The sequence below is a fragment of the Impatiens glandulifera genome, chromosome 4 (genome assembly GCF_907164915.1).
Source record: "Impatiens glandulifera chromosome 4, dImpGla2.1, whole genome shotgun sequence".
Classification (NCBI taxonomy): domain Eukaryota; kingdom Viridiplantae; phylum Streptophyta; class Magnoliopsida; order Ericales; family Balsaminaceae; genus Impatiens; species Impatiens glandulifera.
The window spans coordinates 51,810,251-51,833,344 of NC_061865.1; the positions used below are offsets into that span (position 1 = coordinate 51,810,251).

Here is a 23,094-nt window from a genome sequence, read left to right on the forward strand (position 1 = left end):
TTTTAATTTACTCTCATATATATATCTAAAGAGTATTGATAAATACAACGACTCTTTAACGAAAATAAGGCCACGAATCACACGTGGTTTGCCAGCTAGGAGAGAGATAAAACAAAATAAAAATAAAAAAAATTAAATGTTTCAGTTTCCCCCTCTTTCTTTTTTCATTTATCACTTCCGACGAACCCCGATTTCTTCTCTGGCAATTTTTCTCTCCGGCATCCCCGATTTCTTCTTTCGATCGAAAATGGTAAGAGAACTCCTTCGTGTATGTTCACTTCATTGTCTGTTTTCGTGTTCACTTCATACTATTTTTTCAGGCTGGTGGTCTAGGTACATCTCCATGCAAGACTCCAAGATCTCAAAGGATAAGGTAAATAACATCTTCTCTTTTAGAATCGTAGATAATTTTGATGATTTGAAGATCATTTAAGTTTTTACGGTTAGGGTTAGAGATTTTAATGATTTTAATGATTTTAACGATAGAAAACTATGATTATTGTGTATTTGCTGCATTATGGGTCCGGAAATGGATGGTTTAGAGACCCGAAATTATGATTATATAATGTTTGCTGAATTAAGGGTCCCGAAAGTGTGGTTTTGGGACCCGAAATGAATGGTTTAAGGACCCGAAAGTGGGATTATATAATGTTTATTAAATTAAGGGTTCCGAAAGTGTTGTTTTGGGACCTGAAATGTGTGGTTTGGGGACCCGAAAGTGGGATTATATCATGTTTACTAAATTAAGGATCCTGAAAGTGTGGTTTCGGGACCCGAAATAGGGTGTTTCGGGACCCTAAAGTATGATTATATAATGTTTGGCTGTTATGGGTCCCGAAAATGTGGTTTCGGGATCCGAAAGTATGATTATATAATGTTTGGCTGTTGTTATGGGTTTAGCTGCAAAACTAATTTCAATTAGGGTTGTAAAAAAAGCCATTTCTTATCCCGAAACCACTCATTTCGGAAATTTTTTTTTTTTTCCGAAATGGCCATTTCTGGTCCCTAAATCAACATTTTTGGTCCCCGAAATCACCATTTTAGGGTGATTTCAGACTCTGAAATGGTTTCTATACGATCTTTTATAGCTATTTTATTTCTTTTTAAAACCAATAATCTTATTGTAAAGTTAATTTGATTTGTAGGTCATGTATGAAAATCCAGATCTTCTTATTGATCAAGTTAATAAAGAAATGAGATTATTTGAGATCTTTCAAATTATAGGTTGTATTTTAAATGTGATATAAAGGACAAATTGTAACATTGTAAATAAATTTTTAATTATGTAAATTTCTAGTATAACAGCATTATCTTCAATTATTTTTGATTTTCTAAGATTCATTATAATGTTTCAGATTAAAAAAAATTCAAAAAAGTGTTCAGAAACCACTCATTTCGGGTCCTGTAACCAGCTTTTCTGGTCCCGAAACTAGCATTTCTAGTTCCGAAACCAGCATTTCTTATCCCGAAATTACCATTTTAGGGTGATTTCAGACTCCTTAATGATTTCTATACGATCTTTTATGGCTATTTTATTTCTTTATTAAACCAAAAATCTTATTGTAATGTTAATTTGATTTGTAGGTCATGTATGGATATCCAGATCTTCTTATTGATCAAGTTAACGAAGAAATGAGATTATTTGAGATCTCTCAAATTGTAGGTTGTATTTTAAATGTGATATAAAGGACAAATTGTAACATTGTAAATAAATTTTTAATTATGTAAATTTTCTAGTATAACAACATTATTTTTAATTTTCTAAGATTCATTATAATGTTTCAGATTAAAAAAAATTCAAAAAAGTGTCCCGAAACCACTCATTTCGGGTCCCGAAACCACTCACTTCGAAAAAAAAAATATTTTTTTTTCGAAATGGCCGTTTCGGGTCCCGAAACTACTCATTTCAGGTCCCGAAACCAGCTTCTCTGGTCCTGAAACTAGCATTTTAGTCCTAAAACCAGCATTTCTTGTCCCGAAATCATCATTTTATGGTGATTTCAGACTCCGAAATAATTTATATACGATCTTTTATGGCTATTTTATTTCTTTTTTAAAGCAATAATCTTATTGTAATGTTAATTTGATTTGTAGGTCATGTATAAAGATCCAGATCTTTTACAACCCTAATCTAAATCGATTCGGCAGCTAAACCATAAACGTTAAACATAAATATTGATATGACAATCATTTCGAACGGAAGATAAACGAAAGAAAGAAAAAAGACTTTCTATTTCAATCGATCGGAAGAGAAGAAGTCGATGAAACGTTTCAGTAAGATCGACAGTGGGTTGGGTTTTGGGAAATTGAAACAAAAAATAAAGAGAGAGATTGTCGTGAGGTTTTGGTTTTGGGAAAAAATAAAGTTTCAATTTTGGAGAGAGAAAGAATAAGATTTTGGTTTTTTTTGGGGAAAATAGAAAGTTTCAATTTTATTTTTATTTTTATTTTTTCTCTCTCCTAGCTGGCAAGGCCACGTATGATTCGTGGTCTTGCTTTCGCTAACTTGTGGTTGAGAATATCATTTCTCATATCTAAATTAACCACCGCTCTCGATCCGGTAATTCGAAAACTTTAAAATTAAGCATCATTAATTAATTATATATATATATATATATATATATATATTAGTTAGTTAAAAAGTTAACTTATATTGTTAAAACGTCCTGCATTAATCAAATTTGGTATTGAATTAAAAATATAAAGTTTTATTAATCTAGTTGGTTAGATTGTTATATTTATTTTGTTATGTTGCAAATTCGAAACATACCTGTAATATTTTTAATTTTATTTTTAACCGTTTTAAGTTTATGAGCGGGTCAACTCATAATTCGACTCAAATATCCATTTACTCTCACATATATATTCAAATTAACCACAGCTCTCAAACCGGTTATATATATATATATATGAAGAGTGATAGAGAGAGGAAATTTGGTGAGGGAATGACTTGTCCACCTTCATTGGTTGGAAAATGTAAAAATGGGAGGAAAGAGAGAAAAGAGATAAATTATTTATTTTTTTCAGCGAAAAGATTATGCCAAGTCATTCCCTCACCTAATCATTTTTCTCTCTCTCTCTATATATATATATATATATATTAGTTAGTTAAAAAATTGAACTTATATCGATAAAACGTCGCTCGTTCATCAAATTTGATGTTGAATTAAAAATATAAAGTTTTATTATTCTAGTTGGTTAAAGAATTTTACATGTTTTATTATGTTGCAAGTTCAAAACATATTTGTAATATTTTTAATTTTATTTTTAACCGTTTTAAGTTTATGACGGGTAAACCTAAAATCCGACCCAAATATTCATTTTCTCTCACATATATATTCAAATTAACCACAAATCTCGATCAACAATCTGGATATATATATTAGTTAGATAAAAAGTTGAATTTATATTGTTAAAACATTCCGCGTTCATTAAATTTAGTGTTGAATTAAAAATATAAAGTTTTATTAACCTAGTTATGGTTGTACTTGTTTTTATTATGTTTCAAGTTCGAAACATATCTGTAGCATTTTTAATTTTATTTTTAACCATTTATAGACGAATCAACCTACAATCCAACCCAAATAATCATTACTCTCACGTATATATCCAAATTAATCACACATCTCTCGACCCGACAATCCGAATACTTTGAAAATTAAACAGCTTTATATATATAAATTACTCATTCTTCATCATCTAATTAACCTTAGTTTACTTAAATTAAATGTAAATTAATTAATTTATTAATAAGTTCTATTAAACTTTTCTATAGATTATAAATTAATTATAATTTAATTAATGATATCAATTATATTTACTAACAAAAATGTAATAGAACTAAGTATTGGAGCATTTCTTCAATACATATATTTAGTAAAAATCACAAACACTAAAAACCTCTAATTGACACAATCTCAGCCATACTTTGACATAGTATTTAACAAAATATCCAATGTGATCATTATTATGAAATTTAGAATAGTTTATTTTGATGATCCTCAATCAAAACTAGAATTTCAGTTCTTGTAAATTAAGAACAATATCTGTAAACATAAAATCCGCATCAAGCAATAAAATCTTTCAACCCTCTATTGCAAAATGATAGAAACCAAACCACAAATCCAAAGAACTCCAACCAAAACCCTAAGACCTCCACTTAGAAGCACCCGAGCTTGCGCCAGTAGAACCATAACCCCTTCGGTCACTATCCCTTCTCTCATCTCGGTTAGCACCACTTCCCCACCGGCCACCACCAGCCGCAGGAGGAGGAGCCTGACCATCACCATCAGGTTTTGAGAGTCTAAACCGAGGAACATACTTCCCTCCTGCCGGAGCAGCAGCAGCAGCTGCAGCAGCCGGAGCAGCTACAGCAGGAGAGGGTTCCACCTGAGCAGTTGCATCTCCAGGAACATCAACAGATGGCCTAATTGGCTCATCTGCCGGTCTACGAAAGATGTTTTCCCTCCTGACCCGCTCTTTCTCCTCCAGTTCTTTCTCTCTTTGACGCTGCTTTTCAGCAATCTCATCCAACTTAGCCCTCCTCTCTGCTTCCTCTTTCTTTTTCCTCGTCTCCTCTGTTAGTATAATCATAACAGATTTAATAACTGAAACTAACTAAATAACCGAATTATATGAAATTAAAGAAGAAAAAAATACCTTCAAGTTTACGAGCTTCCTCCTCTTCCCGAACCTTCCTCAGACGCTCCTCCTCTTGATCAATATAAAACAAAACCTTCCTCTTATATTCCCTCTCTTGTCTCCTCTGCTGAAGAATTTCAGCAATTCTTTCCTCACTTTCAGCCTTCAGTTTACTGTATTCTTCTTGCCTGGTTTTTGTTACCTTCTCCTGGAATTGTACCTACAAATCACAAACAAAATTTTCAAAAACAAACCCGAAAAAAGTCTGCAAGATTAATTTAATTATTACCTTGTGCTCATACAACTTAGTAAGCCTGTTCTTCTCAGCACGGTCTCCATCATGTCGTTGTCGGCTAATTTCAACCTGAACCTGCTGCTGGCGTTCATGGAGTTCACGTTCTTCCACAAGCCGAGATTGAAAAGCAGCTTCAATCAAAGGAGATGCTTCTTCCCTTTTAGCCCTCTCCAAATAATCCATGGTCTTGGCTAATTTCTGCAGTTTCTTTTCCATTTCCTGCCTCTCTCGAAGTTGCTCGGTTAAAGCTAACTCCATCAGACTTTGTTTCGTTACTTTCCCCTGAAACAGAGGTTTGGTTGGTTGGTCTCTTTCAGTAAATCGAATATGCAAATGTATGTATCTAAATTATAGACAATACATACCTCAATAAGTGGTTTCTTTCCTTTCTTCTTGCCACGTTTATCTGCATCTTCAAGCATAGCTCTCACATCTTCCATTTCACGATCTTCTATCTCTTTAAGTTTTTGGTTTCTCCTCTGTTCGAATTCTGCAGCAAGCCTTCTCTGTTCTGCATCTTCGGTTATTTTCTGAACCTCAAGTCTTTTTAGCTCCTCTTTTCGCTCCTGTGTAAAAGTGGTAAGTAAAATATAAAAGAGGGGGGGATTTGCAGAAAACCAACTCAATAAAAATATACCACTTCCAACAGTTGACGTTCTTGCTCTTCCTTGCGCTTCTCGATTATTGATTTTCTTGCGAGAAGTCTTTTGTGTTCCTTTTCAACAGTCTCCAACAACCCGGGCAATATATCACCTAGTTTAGATGTTTTCTTTGCAGGAGGATATATCATTGTTCTTGATTTATTTAGTGATTCAGTAAAGTTTGTCAGATGATCCCGCAATTCACTGGATTCAAGACCCTAAAATATGATGTTAAAAAAAGAAAGATCAGACAAGCAAAAAGAGCAAATTAACTTGTAACAAAAAGAAAGATACCGCAATTCACTGGATTCATGATGAAGGTGAAAAAATATATGATAACAAAAGAGAAAATTAACTTACCAAGTGGCCAAATATGACAATTCCCTTCATGTAATCAACCTTCAAGGATAAGAAATTGCTATTGACAGCATCCACCGCAATTTTTTCCACAGTAGAAAAATCATGGAAAGGAATCATACGAGATAGATTCTCAATTTTCACTGTTTGATAGACCTTAGAGACCTGCAAAAATAGAGAAAGGTATGTTTTAAACAACAGAAATCCCGAAGATTTAATTTTTCATAATTGTATGACATGAGTATGATATTATTGAACATGCTATACCTGCTGAAGAATCCTCAGAGTCGCCAGTCGTTCCAATGAAGGAATATACTGGGAAAGATGAACTTCGGGTACAGAAGAAGCTGAAGACAGCTTACCCCCAAGTTTTGATATTTTAACCAACAAAGGTTGCACCCTTGAAGCAAGATCGAGGGGAAAAAACTCGAGCTCCAAAAGATTGTATAGATCCTTTACTTCTTGGGGAACACAGTTCATTATACCTTTAGAAGCCTGAAGAACCAATAACCACAGTCCATAAAACCAAAGTCATAAAAATGACTGTCATAGTTTGAGATATGATCTATGTGTGTGCTTAAGTTGATATAGCACAAAGAGAAAACTGAAATCAATTACATAAGCTATATAACAACTTCTGTTGAATCAGAACTAGTAGTGCAACAGAGAATACAGCTAAGGGTTTGTTTGAAAATTATATGTTGAATGTTGAGTACTGAATTTTAAGTGATGAACTAGTTAAGTGTATGAAAAATAAATGTTGAATAAACAATGAAATATACAAATGGTGTAACTTAATTAATTTACAAAGATTAAAGTTGTCTCTTGTAGGCTTTACTATATTAATTAAGTCATCCATACTTTACAAAGTTAAGGAAGATTTTTAAGCTTCATTAGAGCTGAAATTAAATAATTAATTATTAACTTAATTCAAAATAGCATTCAAACACTCCTAAGTTTGTAAAATATAGGTCTTACCAGTTCTGAGAGAAGAGCTGACCGAGAAAGCTGCAGGGAAGAAGAGGAATTAAAATGTTAGTGGAAAGAAAAAAATATATTATAAAAGCGAAGTCAACTTAATTTACTTATGAAATTTAATTACCACTTCTCTGTTCTCAAGCTTGGGATCAACAGAAAAACCAATGAGATTAGCCATCCTTGAGTTCCTTTCTTTCTCATATTCAAGCAACAGATGAGAAGCAACATGGGAATTATCATATGGGGAAACTGACAATGCTCCTAAAACAACTGAAGATGCTATTAACTGTAAATCCTTCTGACTCAGATTCTTGTTAAAGCTTTTCTGGAGAGAAAAAAGCTTAAACCATGCATAAGCATTGTAGAGATGGCTGGAAGAGACCCAGAAAATTTCTGTTAGCTTTGCATAGTAAACAACCATAAGAGATGGCTTTGGAGTTTTTTTAACCATGCACATCAATCCATGAATGTCTTCCACGGTGCGAAAAGCTTCCTGCAGTAACAGAATAAAAGCCATCAGGCCATAGCGAATAAATGATGAATTTTTAACACATGAAAGGAAAACTGACCTGCCAAAGCTCAAGCTCAGTTGCAACTTTCAATTGCTCAAATCTTGTATCGAGATAAAGCTGCAAGCTTTCAGGTGCAGTAATATCAGGACGATCTCTTTGATCCCTATATTTGTTAAGGTTTGCAAGATGATTCCTAATGATTTCACACAGCCTGCGGAATTCTGTAGTACGTTTGTATTGCTTGCAGAACTGGAAGGCTCGGTGTGCAGTCATCTATAATAAGATAAATTCTGGTAAGATTTTCTGACAACCGGATGGATTGCAAAAAAAACATTTGTTAAATTTTCAATTACCGCATAAAGGCTCTCCAGTTTTGAGTTGTTCCTCAAGATTTCAAGGACTGTTCTATATGTCTCCCACAAGAATTTGAACCATGGTGTAACAAGCTCACGATCAGATCTATCTTTTCCTTTCTCACCACTAACAAAGCTTAACATAAGATCCTCAGGTCTTTTATCAGCTTCAAGATCATCAACATCTAAAGCTTCTTCAAGGGCTTGAGCTTGATTCCTTGCATTCTCTGCCCTCTCAGTGGATAGGTGCATGAAGTGCTTGATCACTTCCTCCAGTGAATTCACATTAACTTGTTGGCATACTATACGATACTGAATTAGACCATCCTTGGCAAATCTACCCCTTCTCATGTCAACACAAAGCTCTACATACTTGAACATAATCCTTTCAAGTGTTTTCTGCCATGCTCGGTGTCTCTTTGAGGTTATCAAATCATGAAGAGCTTGCAAAGCATCCTGCTTTTGCCCAACATTGATCAACTCTAAACAGACGAAAAAAATCAAATTAAGCTTCAAACATAAAATACAAGAATGAAAAGATGAACTTATTTATATATATATATATATATATATAGCTCACCTTCTGCTCTCTTCAAAGCATTCTCAGGTTTAGCAAAGTTTGACATGATTAAATGTCAAATCCTCCAACAGTAATCAAAAGAACAGTAACCTATATAACAACATGACGAAAAAAACACATCAATTCAACAAATCAGTAAATTATAGATAAAGGATCGTCATTTAACCGTATAAATAAATCAATAACATGAATAAACTCAGACAGAATCAAAATTAGCGACAAAGAATGTTCATATCAAAAGGATTTATGCATAACAATCCAACTTAAGCAGACTTGATGTTAATATCTCACTCTGAATACACAATGTCCGCAATCGAACAACAAAGAATCAGGTTTAACATACGAATCAGTGACTAAAGATCTAATCTAACTAAAAAGGTGATAAATCAATGAAGAATTGCATGTATGAAGAGAAAGATGAGAATGTGATATACCTCCGCCGGTTACCACCACCGGAAAATGCTACAGGATAGAACAATTCTCCGATATAGACGGCGACGGCGAACTTAGTGAGAAGAAGGGCCTTCAAATGGGCCATGATTTTCTTTTTATAGTATGTAAATTAGGTTTTCTCTTTTTACAAGATGAATGTAAAATATACCCTCTTAACTTTTATTGAATGTTCATTTAACCCTCTTACTCATAATCTTTCAATTTTATCCTTATACTTGTAAATAAAGATAATTTCATTTTTATCTTTTTATCCTTAATTTTATTTACTTTTTTATTATTGGCTTTTACTCAAATAAATAAATAATAAATAACTATAATCAAATTTAATTTTATTCACTTTTTTATATATTAATAACTTTCAAGAATTTTATAAAAAAAATAAAAATTTCAAAAGCAAGATTTTTTAAATAATTTAAAATTATTAAAATATTAATTAATTCCACATGTTAACTAAATAAAATTAATTCCGATTTTTTTTTCTTTTTTCTATTAATATTTTTTACTTTATTCTATTTGATTATTATTATTCAACTAATATTAAAATGAATTATGAGTTATATTTAATTATTTAGTATTTTAATAATATAAATAATCCAAATGTTTTTTAAATATAATTATTTAACGCCTAAAAAAATATAGGTAGTCTCTCTACTTCAAAAGCGTTAAGTCTCTCTATTTCAAAATTTTGACTATTTTTTATAAAATTGATTTTTTTATTTATTAAATTATTTTCTCCACCATGTCTATCTAGGTTAATTATATCATTTGACATGAAAGAAATGATAAGCAAAGATCTGGATACCTTGTAGTCTGAGTACTTGACAAACAATTAAAATGTTAAATTTAAAAATGAAGCCAAATGAAACTTTAACAAAAAAAAATTGGTTTTGTTCTAAATAATATTTCCAACCATTTTCTATTTTTTTGGAAAATTTTAAAAATGGTTTAGACCTCTAAAAGGAGGAAATAAAGGAAAATTTAAGATTTTGACTTCTAAGAGGCCCTAATCTTGATGATTTATAATATATATATATATATATATATATATATATATATATATATATATATATATATATATATATATATATATATATATTAACTTGGAATATATATAAATTCAATTTAGCATATATCATTTATGTATATAATTATTTGTTTAGGTTTCATTTGAAATTGATCAGGATTTTAATATCATACAATGAGTCTATATAATTTTATTTTATTTTAAATCAGTTTGTTCGGAATTAATCAAAAATTATAAACTGAAGAGTTAAAAATGAGTGTTTATACATATAATTAAATTCAAAATTTTAAAAATTATAAATTAAAAAAAATAATTAAAGGCATAACAACCGCTTTCAAATATAATATAGTTAACATAAAAATAAATAAATAAATTATAAATCATATTTATATACTAACATGAGAACATGGACAAAAAAGACATCAAATCAATAAAAGAGTAAATTTTTTATTTTTAACACTAATTTATTATAATATTAATATTAAAATATAGAACTAGACAAGATATTCCATACTAAATTAACACATTTATTAAGAACAAGTTTTAGGCATTTTTGTTATTCATCGTAATAATGTATTTCAAGTTTAAATACAACCATTATTATCCAATTTTGAATTAGCACTTCATCAATTTATGGTTGGGTTATTCATTAGGCATAATATGTTATATTAGTTATGCAATTGAGTCACGACGACGTCTTGTATAGCTATTAGCTCGGCTTGACCACCATATTCCTTTGGTAATGTGTCCTCACCAACCTCTCTTACAAATTCTTTCATAGCATCTTCGTTAGATATGATTACAACCTAAATTTACAACATTTTATTTAGAGTAATTACAAAAAAAAAAAAAAAAAAAACTTTGTCCGGATAAGAGTAATTACCTTATCTAAAGTTGCTTTCTCTATGAAGTAAGAAACCATTTTCCAAATACTCACAAAGAAACTAGGCATATGTAGAAAATAACATTTCGCTAACCTCTCTGGATAGTAGGCCTGGTCATATAAGAACCACAATTGTTTGAATTCACAAGTAAATATGTATTTTTTTAAAGGCCATCAAATAGAATAAACAACTTGAATTTGATTAAAAACAACTATGCAAGAGTTAAAAAAACTGAGTTCATAAAAAAATATGTAAAAAAAAAGTTTGTTCACTTAAATTACTTTTCTTTTAAGTTGTTACTCACTTAAATTACTATTCAAAATAATCATGTTATTTGTATTGTTTAAGTTTTTTTATTCTTTATAATAATTTAAAATATTTAAAATTGTAGATATTTTAATTAATTTATCTAAATTATTTTGTTTCTCATATTTGTAAACAACATCTTAATAAGAGACCATATAAACAATTACAATTGTGAGCCATATAAACTATTAAATTCATCCTTTGGGCTTGAATTATAATAAGTTGATAACATTAACTTATTTTGACAAAGATATCTTATAACCTATGTAACTAGAGTTCTAACCAATAAAGAGACTTAAATTATTATAAAATATCAAGAGAAGTATAAGGCTCTATAATATTCATCATGCTTTGGTTGGTCGAGTTTCTAATTGGACGCTAATGTTTCTATTGTCATTTAAGAGGATGTGTTTACATGTTTTTTGTCGTTATGTTTAAACGATAACGACAAAAAAATATAAACACTCTATTTTTCTGAAACGAATAATACAATTAAACTATAAATATGTCTAGATTTTTGGAGATTGTGATGTTTAAAAATATATATATAATTTTTACAATTACAAGGTTAATAAATTATTATTCGAAAAAAATACCTGGAGAAACTGAAAACTTGTAATGAGCGCACGAGCATCAACATTTTTATATGTGATATGTTGCAAGTCAAATATCGCAATCAACTTCTCATTTCCGATTTCCCTTTCCTTCACAGAACTATATATATATATATATAACCAAAATCATATAAAAAATTGAGATTATAACATTAAAACTTCTGTAGATGATCAATATCTATATCTTCAAAAGAGGAGAGAATACCTGGCAATTGCCTTATCTAGAGCATGAATCACAAACTCTGCACCATTAAAGTAATTAATTTAATTAATTTTGCTCCAACCAACTTAGCTTATGGAAACATCACAAATTTAAGTGATTTTTATATTTTTAATCGATGTGTTTGAACAATTTTTCTTTACCTAGTAATTAAAAAATTAGAATGGGTTGTCTATGTAATCTAATTATTTGTGTTTCAATATTATACTAAAAAACGATATTATACGTTCAATTCTCATTTTTTTCTCATATAAAAATGATTGAGCAAACGATATAGACAATAAACAATGTTTGTTACGTGATTATTGAGATTTAATACCTAGATATTTCTTCTAATAAAAAAGAACTTTAAAAAATAAAAATTTAAATAATTTATATAACTCGAAATGAATCAAACCCTAATTATTCAATTCTGGTTTATATTGAATTGGGTTTACCCATTATTTACAAATCCTGAAAACTTTTTCGGGTTGAGTTATTTAAATAATTCAAATATCATTTAACTCAATCTCTTTTCTATCACATCACTCAATTAATTAACCAAAATATTAAAATGCATTTATTTTAAATAATTATTTTATATATTAATACCTTTTAAGTTTTTTATATATAAAAAAAATTTCGCAATCCACTAAATCATATCTATAAAAAAAAATCAAATCCGAACAAAGTCCCTAAATTAGTGATGACCTAACTTTTGTGCCTCAATCTTAATTGAATTTAGGTAACCGTGAGTATTATGATCTAGTTAAGAATTCATTAGCATACAAAAATGATTGTAAAGGTCGGTCGAAGAAGCAACACATAATTATAAAGAATTGTGGGGCTAATGAATTAAATTCATGATCATATTAGTGCTGACAATGTTAGTTGGGTTTTACAATATTTTTATCTTCCACATTAAATCAAAATTGATTGCTAAATTATCCAGCTTTTGACAATGCAAAATCAAGAGAAGGACCACAACCATAATTGAATTGTTCAAAATCCCTTTCATCTTGTAAGAAAACCCAATTCAATGTAGAGAATTAATGGTCACCTTCTAATAAAAGAAAAAAATTATTTTGATTTCTTAATTTGCAGAATAAAAAAAACTATATTTTTTACTTTCAAAGAAAATCCCTACATTTTTTTGGACCCGGGGTTACTTTTGAGGTTGGTTAATAGTTCTTCATTTGGAAAGAAATCAAAATCGAGAATTTATCTAAAACGGTTGATTGTTTGATTGTAAATTTGTAAAATTAAAATTTTATTTAAAATCATAAGAATTTATTTTTAAAAAATTAATATTAATTATATATATTATTATTTATATATAATTAAGTGTTTTTTTGTGTGTATATAATAACAAATAAATAACAATATAAAAAAACTATATTTATAAAACTAATCATATTGATTCATTTATTTTAATAAATATAATTTTGTTTATAAATTATAAATACAAATACACTATTTTTTAGTACAATATTGGTATAAAATCATAAAATTAAATTATTATTTTAATAAATTTAAAATCTTAAAAATTTGACTAATTTAATATTTTATTTGGAAGTAAGATTATAAGTTTTAATTGAAAACGAGTTCCAAATCTCTTTAATTCACTAAGAAATAGTTAATTGTTTTTTTTTTTTTTATCAATTTATGTTTATAGAGTCTTGATCGAATGGGCTAACCAAATATGAATAAATTAGAGAAATAATTAAAGAATTTTAAGAAACATAGGCATTTGAGCACATTTATAAAGAAAAAGAAAGAAGAAGACAACATGAACCCTAAAAATGAAGGAGAATGGAGAAAAAGACATACTCTTTAACTGAGGTTGATCCTTAGAAGGAAAATGTTTGTTAACCTTAATAATCAAAACAGGATATCCATCTTTTGACATCTGGCTTTGCAAATAGATTTTCCTAGCTCCCAATTCATCACTAACTTCAGATTCATTAACAAATCCACCAGGAACAATTGCAGTTCTCCATTTCCTCCATTCAACAAACATCTTAGCTGCTTTATTTGGATCCATCGATCTAGCAATCAAGAATCTCATCAGTGTTGCTTCTTCATACTTCTCTGTTGATGATCCAAGATTTTGAACTAATTTTCTCATCTGGGTTATCACCGTTTCACCGTTTCTAATTCTATCCATTTTGTTTCTTTTTCGAACTCACGAAATTCTGCAATTTTGAGAAGGATGGTTGGGTCCTCTAATGGAGGAGGGAGTTGGTATTAGATGAGGAAGATATTATTATAAACAAGACAAAGAGAAAGAGACTGATGGGTTTTTTTTCTCCACTATAAATGATTAGACTAGAATGCCAATATTTAGGTTCTAATCTAAGAATTATGAAGTATAAATATGATTTTGATGGGTTATAATGGTATTTGTAACCTATGTCTTGGTTCTGTCTCAAATGACTAATTATAAAAAAAATGTCATTAATTTATCTATTTAGTTTTAGATAGAGAATCTTCAAAATAGGAGGATGGTAAATTTAATTTCTTCAAATTATCATCACTAGACTTTAATGATTTTTTCCCATAAAACTATTGGATCATTTTAAATATTAAAGTATTAAATTCATTAATTAAAAAATATCAAAATAATTTTACTTTAATTTTTTAATTTTAATTTTAAATATAAAAAATTAGTAATATATGCCCCCAAGACTAAAAGAGATTATTTTTTTCCTTCAAATAACCCAAGCAAAAACGGGAAATTGGACGAAATGACCCTACAAATAGGCCTATTTGCATCCGTGGTAATGTTTAATAATTTTTGATCTGATGACCACTTATTTTTTTTTGACGAATTTACCCTTTTCGCGTAACGCGAAGGGACTCCGCGTTTCGCGAAGTGAAACAGTATTGATATATATACTCAAATTTTTTCATTTCTCTCATTTTCTTTCTCTCTCATGCTTTCTTTCCTCCTGAGTTTGTCGCCGGCGGCGTAAACTCCGGCGACGGCGACTACTATGAATGAAATCTACAAGATAAGAAACCTAATCCCCGAATCTATGTTTATATAACAGATTTATGTTCTTATTTGTATTTCTTAATGAAACTCTAACCCTAAATATGTTCTTTTTGGTGATATTGGTTAATATTGGTTCATATTGAATCATATTTGTTCATATTGGGTTATATTTGTTCATATATGTTCATATTTGTTCATATTGGTTTATTAGTTTGTTCATCTTATTGATTATTCTTTTGGCTGTGATGATATTTGCAGATGATATCGTTTCTGCTAGTTACTTAACGAAGCGTTAAGTACTTAACGAAGCGTTATGTACTTAGCGAAGCGTTAAGTGTTTATCGTTTCGTTAAGTGCTTAACGCTTCGTTAAGTACTTAACGCTTCTGCACGCGCGCGTATATGCACGCGCCGTACCATATATTTTAAAAAATAAAACATTTGGACATTCATTTCTTCCATTTTCCCTCTTCTATCCTCTCGATTCCTCTCTCTCTACAACCGTCTCACTGAAGAAGACATTGACAAGGCCGATCTTCCCGTCCCCTTCATGTCCTCCCTCTCTATCATTGATTCCCCATAAATCTCAGGTTAGTTTTATTTTGATTGTTGCATGTCTTTTTTTGGTTATGGGTTTTCATATTTGCATGTTTAGTTTTAGGGTTTTGGCTGTTTCAGTTTATTTGGTTAGGTTTAGCGTTTAATGTTTGTTTCTGGTTATTGATTATTGCATTATATTTGCATGTTTGTTTCTAGTTGTTGGTTATTGTTTCTGGTTTAGGGATTCGCGAATTACTTAACGCTTCGCTAAGTACTTAACGCTTCGTTAAGTACTTAACGCTTCGTTAAGTACTTAACGCTTCGTTAAGTACTTAACGTTTGATGTGGTCTATGTATATGATCTTACATTTTTGTTGTTGTTCCTTTTGTAGATGGCAGAAACCACCGTTCCTGATTTCCCTGGACGGATTTCTTGGAAAAGCGCCCTCTGCCTGAAGAAGATTGTTATGAAGTTTGAGGAAATGGATCTTGTGGAGAAGGTGTACAATACCCAATTCCGATATATAGTCTCTGTGCCAGTGTTGCAGTTCTTAGGAACTATTGTACATCACATGTTGCTTAGGAGGGTAACCTCAACCTCCAAGGAGATTACTTTCAATATCAATGGGCAAGAACTTGTGTTTGGTATGAAAGAGTACGCCTTGGTGACGGGCCTAAACTTCGGAAGGTTTCCTGAGGTGAACGAAGAAGAATGCCGAGGTTGTCCACCTCTGTTGGTAAAATATTTTAAAGGGAAGACGAGTGTAGTAATGCAAGACTTGGAGACTGCTTTTTTGAAATGTAGAGATAAGGAAGATGCCTGGAAGATGGGGCTGGTATGCTTGATTTGCCAGTACCTATTTTCATTTGACCCAAGGAGGGTGGTATTTGCCAAAATCCTCCACATGGTCGAAGACGAGGAAAGTTTCCTCCGATTTCCTTGGGGGAAGGTGACCTTTAGAGCCACCCTCAAGGGTTTGAACAAGAACATGAGACATCTCTGTCACAAATATTATAAGAAGAAGAAGAAGAGTACTGATCCTTATGCTCCCTTTTGCTTATAACATTTATGGGTTTGCACTGGCATTTCAAGTGTGGACATACGAGGTCATCAAAGGTTTTGTTCCTAAATTTGCTAGAAAGAATGAGCTTAATGATCCTCTACGCCCAAGGTTGTTAGTCTATCATTCCAACAGGAAGAACACCTTGATCGAGATAAAGTCTGCCCTGGAGACAACGGATCTGACTGAGATGGAAGAGTCCTCCATGGAGAAGAGGTTATACAGTGGTGAGGACTTTGAACAAATAGATGAGTCAACTGATGAATTTTTTGAGGGATTTACAGAAGGGAAGTTAGTGAAGGAGGATTATGATGATGAAGAGGAGGGAAGTGAACCTGAGGATGAACATGAAGAACCTACTTCCAAACCAAACACCCGGAAGAGAAAGGCTGCGCTTAATCTCAAAGAAGCAGTAAACCTGAAGAGGAAGCTTGCTTATGAATCTAGTCCTGCCAACATTCCTAGCCCCCCATCCGCTACTACTCCTGGATTACCTCCAACATCTTCTGTTGGATGTAAATGTGAAGAGCTGAAAGAGGAGGTAAAAGCGCTGAAGGAGGAGCTCATCAAAGAGGTGAAGGAGGAGCTCAAAGAGATGAAAACAGCTTACGAAGAAACTCAAACAAATCACAAGGCTTATATGAAAAAGTTGGTTGTTAGTATGTGCGAACAGTTATTAGCCAAATCCAACCAAAGGATGGCCACGTTAATTGTCAAATTAGATAGTATGAAGGAGGAGAGGAAGAAGAAGAAGAAGAGCAAATTGGAAAAGAAGGCCAAGACTGAGGTAAGATGAAGATACTTATCGCTTCGTTAAGTACTTAACGCTTCGTTAAGTACTTAACGCTTCGTTAAGTACTTAACGAAGCGTTAAGTACTTAACGAAGCGTTAAGTACTTATCTTTTGTTGTTCTTAACTGACCACACTGTTGTTTTATTTTTGCAGGAAGGGAATGTGGAGGAGATGAAGACGAATGACATGGAGATGAAAGATGGGAAGGTGGAGGAGGAGAGTGAGAAGGTGGAGGATATAACTGAGGTAAGTTTTACTTAGTGAAGTCAAATGTTGTTTCGGGAAGTAAACGCTGACCACACTGTTGTTTTCTTTTTGCAAGATGGGAAGGTGGAGGAGATGATGACGAATGAGATGGAGATGAAGGATGGGAAGGTGGAGGATAAAACTGAGGTAAGTTTTGATTAGCGAAGTCTAATGTTTCGGGAAGTAAACGTTGACCACACTGTTATTCTATTTTTGCAGGATAGGAAGGCGGAGGATAGTGTGGTGAAGGTGGACGAGACTGAGAATAATGTGAAGGTGGATGGTGGGGAGATTGAGACTGATGTGAAGGTGGATGGTGGTGAGACTGAGAATAATGTGAAGGTGGATGGTGGGGAGATTGAGACTGATGTGAAGGTGGATGGTGGTGAGATTGAGAATGATGTAAAGGTGGATGATGGGGAGATTGAGAATGATGTAAAGGTGGATGTTGGGGAGATTCAGACTGATGTGAAGGTGGATGGTGGGGAGATGTTGCTCTCTGATATGATGCAAGAAATAATTGAGAAAAAGAAGGATAAGGTCAAGGTTGAGATGGTTGAGAAGAAAGCCAAGGTTGGGAAGGTTAAACTCAAGGTTGGGAAGGTTGAGAAGAAAGTCAAGGTTGAGAAGGATGCCACGGATGGGAAGGATGAGAACGATGGGAAGGATGGGAAGGATTCGAGGGATGGGAATGATGAGAACGATGATGATGATTTCCAATTATACAACACTCCACCTAAAGGAGTAGTTCCCAAAAAAAGAGTGAGGAAGCAGAAGAAAGATGAAGACTACACCAACCCTTCTTTGTCAAAACAGCCAAAGACGAATGATCCATTAACTATCAATCCCCTTCAAAAATTTGATGATGAGTTGTTGGTTCAATTACAGAATTGGTTGAAAGATGAAGCTACCAATGATGAGACAAAGACTGTGTTTACTTGCGAAGCACGAAAGAAGTTGTTTGTTAGAGTTCTAACAAAGTGCACATGGCTTAAAGATCCTGTAAGTCTTGCATTTCATATTAATTCTTTAACTTATGAATAAGGTTTTTGATATATGCTGCCTTTTCCCCCATTTTGTAGGAAATCGACGCAGTCTGCCACTTGTTGCGCAAAAGGATTGAGCAATATCCCAAGACATATAAACATTGTAAAGTATCAATAGGGGATTGCTTATTAGCAGATATGATGAGGCGAGAGTACCCGAACTATAAAAAAGATTCTGAAAAATTTCCAATAGCAGACGTATTTTCTCAGTACTTCTGGGGAGCGCCTCATAGACATATGCCAGAATGGCCACTAGTAGACGATATTTACGTGCCTTTGAACATTGGCAACAAGCATTGGGTACTGTGCGTCGTTCGTATACAAGATAATCACATTGGCGTTTATGACTGCGACTCGAGTATTTATAGGAATCTCGATCCATACATGAGACCTTTGTGTGAGATGTTTCCACGAATATATGCAATGGGAGCCAGTGATGCTGAGCTACAACGGTATCCTAATTTCAATTTCCAGAAACTGACATATAAAAGGTTGCCACACCCAGTCAAAAATGCAGTCGCCAAATATGGGGAAGTCCCTAGAGCAGCAGAAAGTGGGGATTGTGGTGTATTTATGCTTATGCACATGGAATACTTGACTGCTGGTTTAGGTGTAGAGAAGGTGACTTCCAATGAAATGGAGTTTTTTCGACAAAAGATGGCGGTCCGGTTATTTCATCAAATTACAGAACCTTAGTTTGTATTGTAATCGTTTATTGATTTTTGGATAGAACTTGACTTGTGCTTATGTATTCTGAACTTGTATTACTTTTTGGGTAGAACTTCAACTTAAGTTACATTTCATGTTAAAATATTTGTAGTTTTAATGTAGTCTGGTTGGTTGGTAGTCTGATATTTACATACCAAAGAATTGAACATATAAATCAATGTACCAAGTAACTAACTTAAACCAAGTTTTACTTAACGAAGCGCTTAACGAAGCGTTAAGTACTTAACGCTTCGTTAAGTACTTAACGCTTCGTTAAGTACTTATCGTTTCGTTAAGTACTTAACGAAGCGTTAAGTACTTAACGAAGCGTTAAGTACTTAACGCTTCGTTAAGTACTTAACGAAACGATAAGTACTCCTTCAGTACACAGATAAACTAGATACAACATACAGATTACAACTTATCCGATTACAACTTATCCGATTACAACTTATCCGAGTACAACTTATCCGAGTACAACTTATCCGAGTACAACTTATCCGAGTACAACTTATCCGAGTACAACTTATCCGAGTACATAATACAACTTATCCAAAACACTTATACAACTTATCCCAATCAATCTAAAGGCTCATATTGTTGAGATGATGGCTCGTGTTGTTGAGAAGAAGAGTCATGATGCTTAGATGATGATGCTTTTGCAGTAGATGGAGCAGGCATGACTGCTTTGCATGTGGCCCTATTATGTCCTAGTCCACCACATGAGCTGCATCGTCTCGGAGCCTTACGTACCTCACCTTGAGATGACCTACGCTTTGTTTGTGGGCGCCCTTTCTTAACCTTGACAGGTGGTTTTAGACATACGCGTTCCTTGATCATTTCGGGAATATCCCAATCGTCTTCATCACCAGCAGGGTACGCACGAGAAGCCATATCAAACTCCATATGACAATTATCAGTTTTGAATTTCGCGTTGATATTCATTTTTATGTGATATGTGCACGCACCGTGGTATGCTTCTGGAAAAACAGCACATAAGGCATTGGCGATGCTTGGGTGTCTATCGGATACGAAGACGAGATCATCAACTAATCCAATTGCTTCTCTCAATTTTTGCATAAAATAAGTCCAAGAGTTATTATTCTCTGAATCAACAACTCTGAATGCGACAGGATATAATTGTTCATTAGCATCTAATGCAATAGCCACCAATAGTTGACCTCCCACCTTGTGCTTAAGAAAACTGGCATCAACACACAATACGGGACGACAAAATGCTTTGAAACCCCTAATAGAGAGGCCTAGGGACATGAACATATACTTGAAGTGCCCGACCTCGTCTGTTTGGATGTCTGTTATGGTACCAGGATTATGCTTCTCCAACATGTATAGGTATGAGGGTAATTTTTCATATGAATCCTCAACCGTTCCTCGCACCGCCACTAATGCCATTTCCCTATCCCTCCAAGCCTTATTATAAGTCAAATTTACCCCATAAGTTGCCTGCATGTCTTCAATTATTTTCTTAGGCAAGTGATTATGGTGATGGTCCATATACTTACTCTTCACGCACTGCCCAATAACCCATGCTGGTGTTTGCATTTTTTTCTCTAGCCTAGATAGAACTGAGCATGAGTGTTGTTGGTCGAATTTCCGGATCTCAAACATCTCAGATAATTTACCTTTCACGGCACGCAATCTCCACTTGCATTTCTCATCCAAACATTTCACATACCAAAGATGTTTTCTTGACTTCTCCACCTTGAATTCAAAATGATTAGCCATCGCATATTTATATAGCATCAGTTGTAGTTCTTTTTTATTTTCAAACAAGGCACCGACTTCCAATACAGTTTCAGTAGTTAACGCCAACGCAAATGAGGGGTCTGTCGGTGATATGTATGTCGGTGATATGTCTGTCGGTGATATGTCTGTCGGTGATATGTCTGTCGATGGTGTACCAAATGATGATCTTCTTGCACTACATGGTGTACCCAATGATGATCTTCTTGCACTAGTAGGTGTACCCGTTGATGCTCTTCTCGCACTATGTGGTGTAGGTATCGATGCATGCAAGTCCTGAGTAAGTGGGATGTGAGACAAAGAGTTATCTCCGGCTTCATTACTTTCAACAAAGACCTCCGAGGGTAAAGCTTCTGGTACAATTTTCTGAGTAAATTGTGGGAGAATACTTTCTTGAGTTGGGTAGGTAAGTAGTGGTATCTTTTCTTTAGTAAATTGTGACTTCTCTACTACAGACACACACAATGGTGACACAGTTCTACCCAAAATCAAGCGTGATAAATATATGTTCAGATCCTCATCATCTTCAATAAAAACGGGTTTAGGATTTGTGATATTCGGAATATCATACTTCACTTGCAGCACTAAATCATAGGTAGATTTCTGCACTTGAAGTCTTTCATGGAGTTTATCAATTAATTCAGCATAACGAGTACTTTGGGGTAAATCCAATGTTTTGATTGAAGAGGCATCAAAAAACCATATTCCATTAGCATCAACTTTCCACTCTCCATTATAGAAAACGAAAACTTCGGCTGCAAGAAAAATAGGAAACGGGATAATTAATACTGTGAAATGGAAACCCTTCGCGAAACGGGAAGTACTTAGCGAAACGGGAAGTACTTAGCGAAACGGGAAGTACTTAGCGAAACGGGAAGTATCATCAGAAGAAACCCTAAACAACACAGTGATTCGAAAATGCATAAATGAACAACAATAAACTTGAAATACATAAACTTACCAATTGTTACAGTGCTTGTGCTCGTCGTGGAGCTCATTGAGTGCCGCCGTTGAACTCCGTCGCCGGCGAGATTAGAGAGAAGGAGGAGAAAAGTGGAAGGGAAGAGAGAGAAGAAGAAGAAAAGAAATGAAAAAAAGATGGCCGGATTTTATTATATAGTAAGGGTATTCTGGACTTTTCACAGCGTCTCACTTCGCGAAACGCGAAGTCCCTTCGCGTTACGCGAAAAGGGTAAATTCGTCAAAAAAAAATAAGTGGTCATCAGATCAAATTTTATTAAAGATTACCACGGAGGCAATTTCCCCTATTTGTAGGGTCATTTCGTCCAATTTCCCGCAAAAACCACATGCTAAACAAAATTCTAAGTATATCTCTTATATTAAAATAATAATAATAATCTCAAAAATATAATATTCAAATTAACCACTTAAAAGAGTTGTAAAAACTTATGGATAATATTAAAGATAACATTCAGAACTGTATAATCGCTAAACCGATTCAATCTGGAATCTAAAAATACATTGATTAGTCCAATATTATAACTTTAGATATAAGTTTTTGATAAAATAAAAACTAATGTAATGTATTAGAGTCATATATATAAAGTCTATTTAAATAAATACATTAATCTAATTCGAATTTAAAATACAATAACAAAATTACATGTCTGAATTTTTTATAAATATACTTTTTCGTTTGAAAATGTTCCAATTAATAAAAAAATCATGAGAACTCCCATTCACAGTAACAAAGAGTTTTGTCGTCGATACGCAAAATCTAATTTATCCGATCTATTTCTCCCCCATACCCATTTTACCCATAATATCAAAAAGGAACTCCCAATTAACATGATCATATGCTTTCTCGATATCGAATTTGACAAAAGCACATTTATCACCTCTAGAGTTAGCCGAATCAATACACTCATTGGCGATTAGTGTCGCATCGAAAATTTAACGACCTTTGATGAAAGCAATCTGATCGCCAGAGATACCGTACCTAAAATTCCACGCATTCTTTTGTCAAACATTTCGAGATAATCTTATAAAATGATGTAACCAAACTAATGGGTCTGGAAATTCTTCATGTCGATAGTACCGACTGCCTTACAAATTAAGGCAATCAATGTAGAATTCCAATT

The 23,094-nt window shown here is 32.9% G+C and overlaps 2 protein-coding genes across 2 annotated transcripts; both read right to left on the reverse strand.

Moving 5' to 3' along the window:
- Window positions 1–3,956: 3,956 nt before the first annotated feature.
- Window positions 3,957–8,892, reverse strand: LOC124934024 (eukaryotic translation initiation factor 3 subunit A-like). Its single transcript, XM_047474481.1, has 13 exons — window positions 8,792–8,892; window positions 8,358–8,447; window positions 7,778–8,259; window positions 7,482–7,697; window positions 7,037–7,405; window positions 6,913–6,942; window positions 6,202–6,429; window positions 5,938–6,099; window positions 5,574–5,795; window positions 5,302–5,502; window positions 4,931–5,218; window positions 4,660–4,861; window positions 3,957–4,577 (listed from the first exon to the last, which is right to left on the reverse strand). The coding sequence occupies exons 2-13, from the start codon at window positions 8,401–8,403 to the stop codon at window positions 4,147–4,149; spliced, it is 2,877 nt and encodes a 958-aa protein (XP_047330437.1). The 5' UTR covers window positions 8,404–8,447; window positions 8,792–8,892; the 3' UTR covers window positions 3,957–4,146.
- Window positions 8,893–10,350: 1,458 nt separating this feature from the next.
- Window positions 10,351–14,060, reverse strand: LOC124934031 (CRAL-TRIO domain-containing protein YKL091C-like). The gene is made up of 5 exons (XM_047474490.1): window positions 13,668–14,060; window positions 11,844–11,880; window positions 11,621–11,738; window positions 10,718–10,828; window positions 10,351–10,640 (listed from the first exon to the last, which is right to left on the reverse strand). Exons 1-5 carry the CDS (start codon window positions 14,002–14,004, stop codon window positions 10,503–10,505), a joined length of 741 nt encoding a protein of 246 aa, XP_047330446.1. The 5' UTR covers window positions 14,005–14,060; the 3' UTR covers window positions 10,351–10,502.
- Window positions 14,061–23,094: the final 9,034 nt, after the last annotated feature.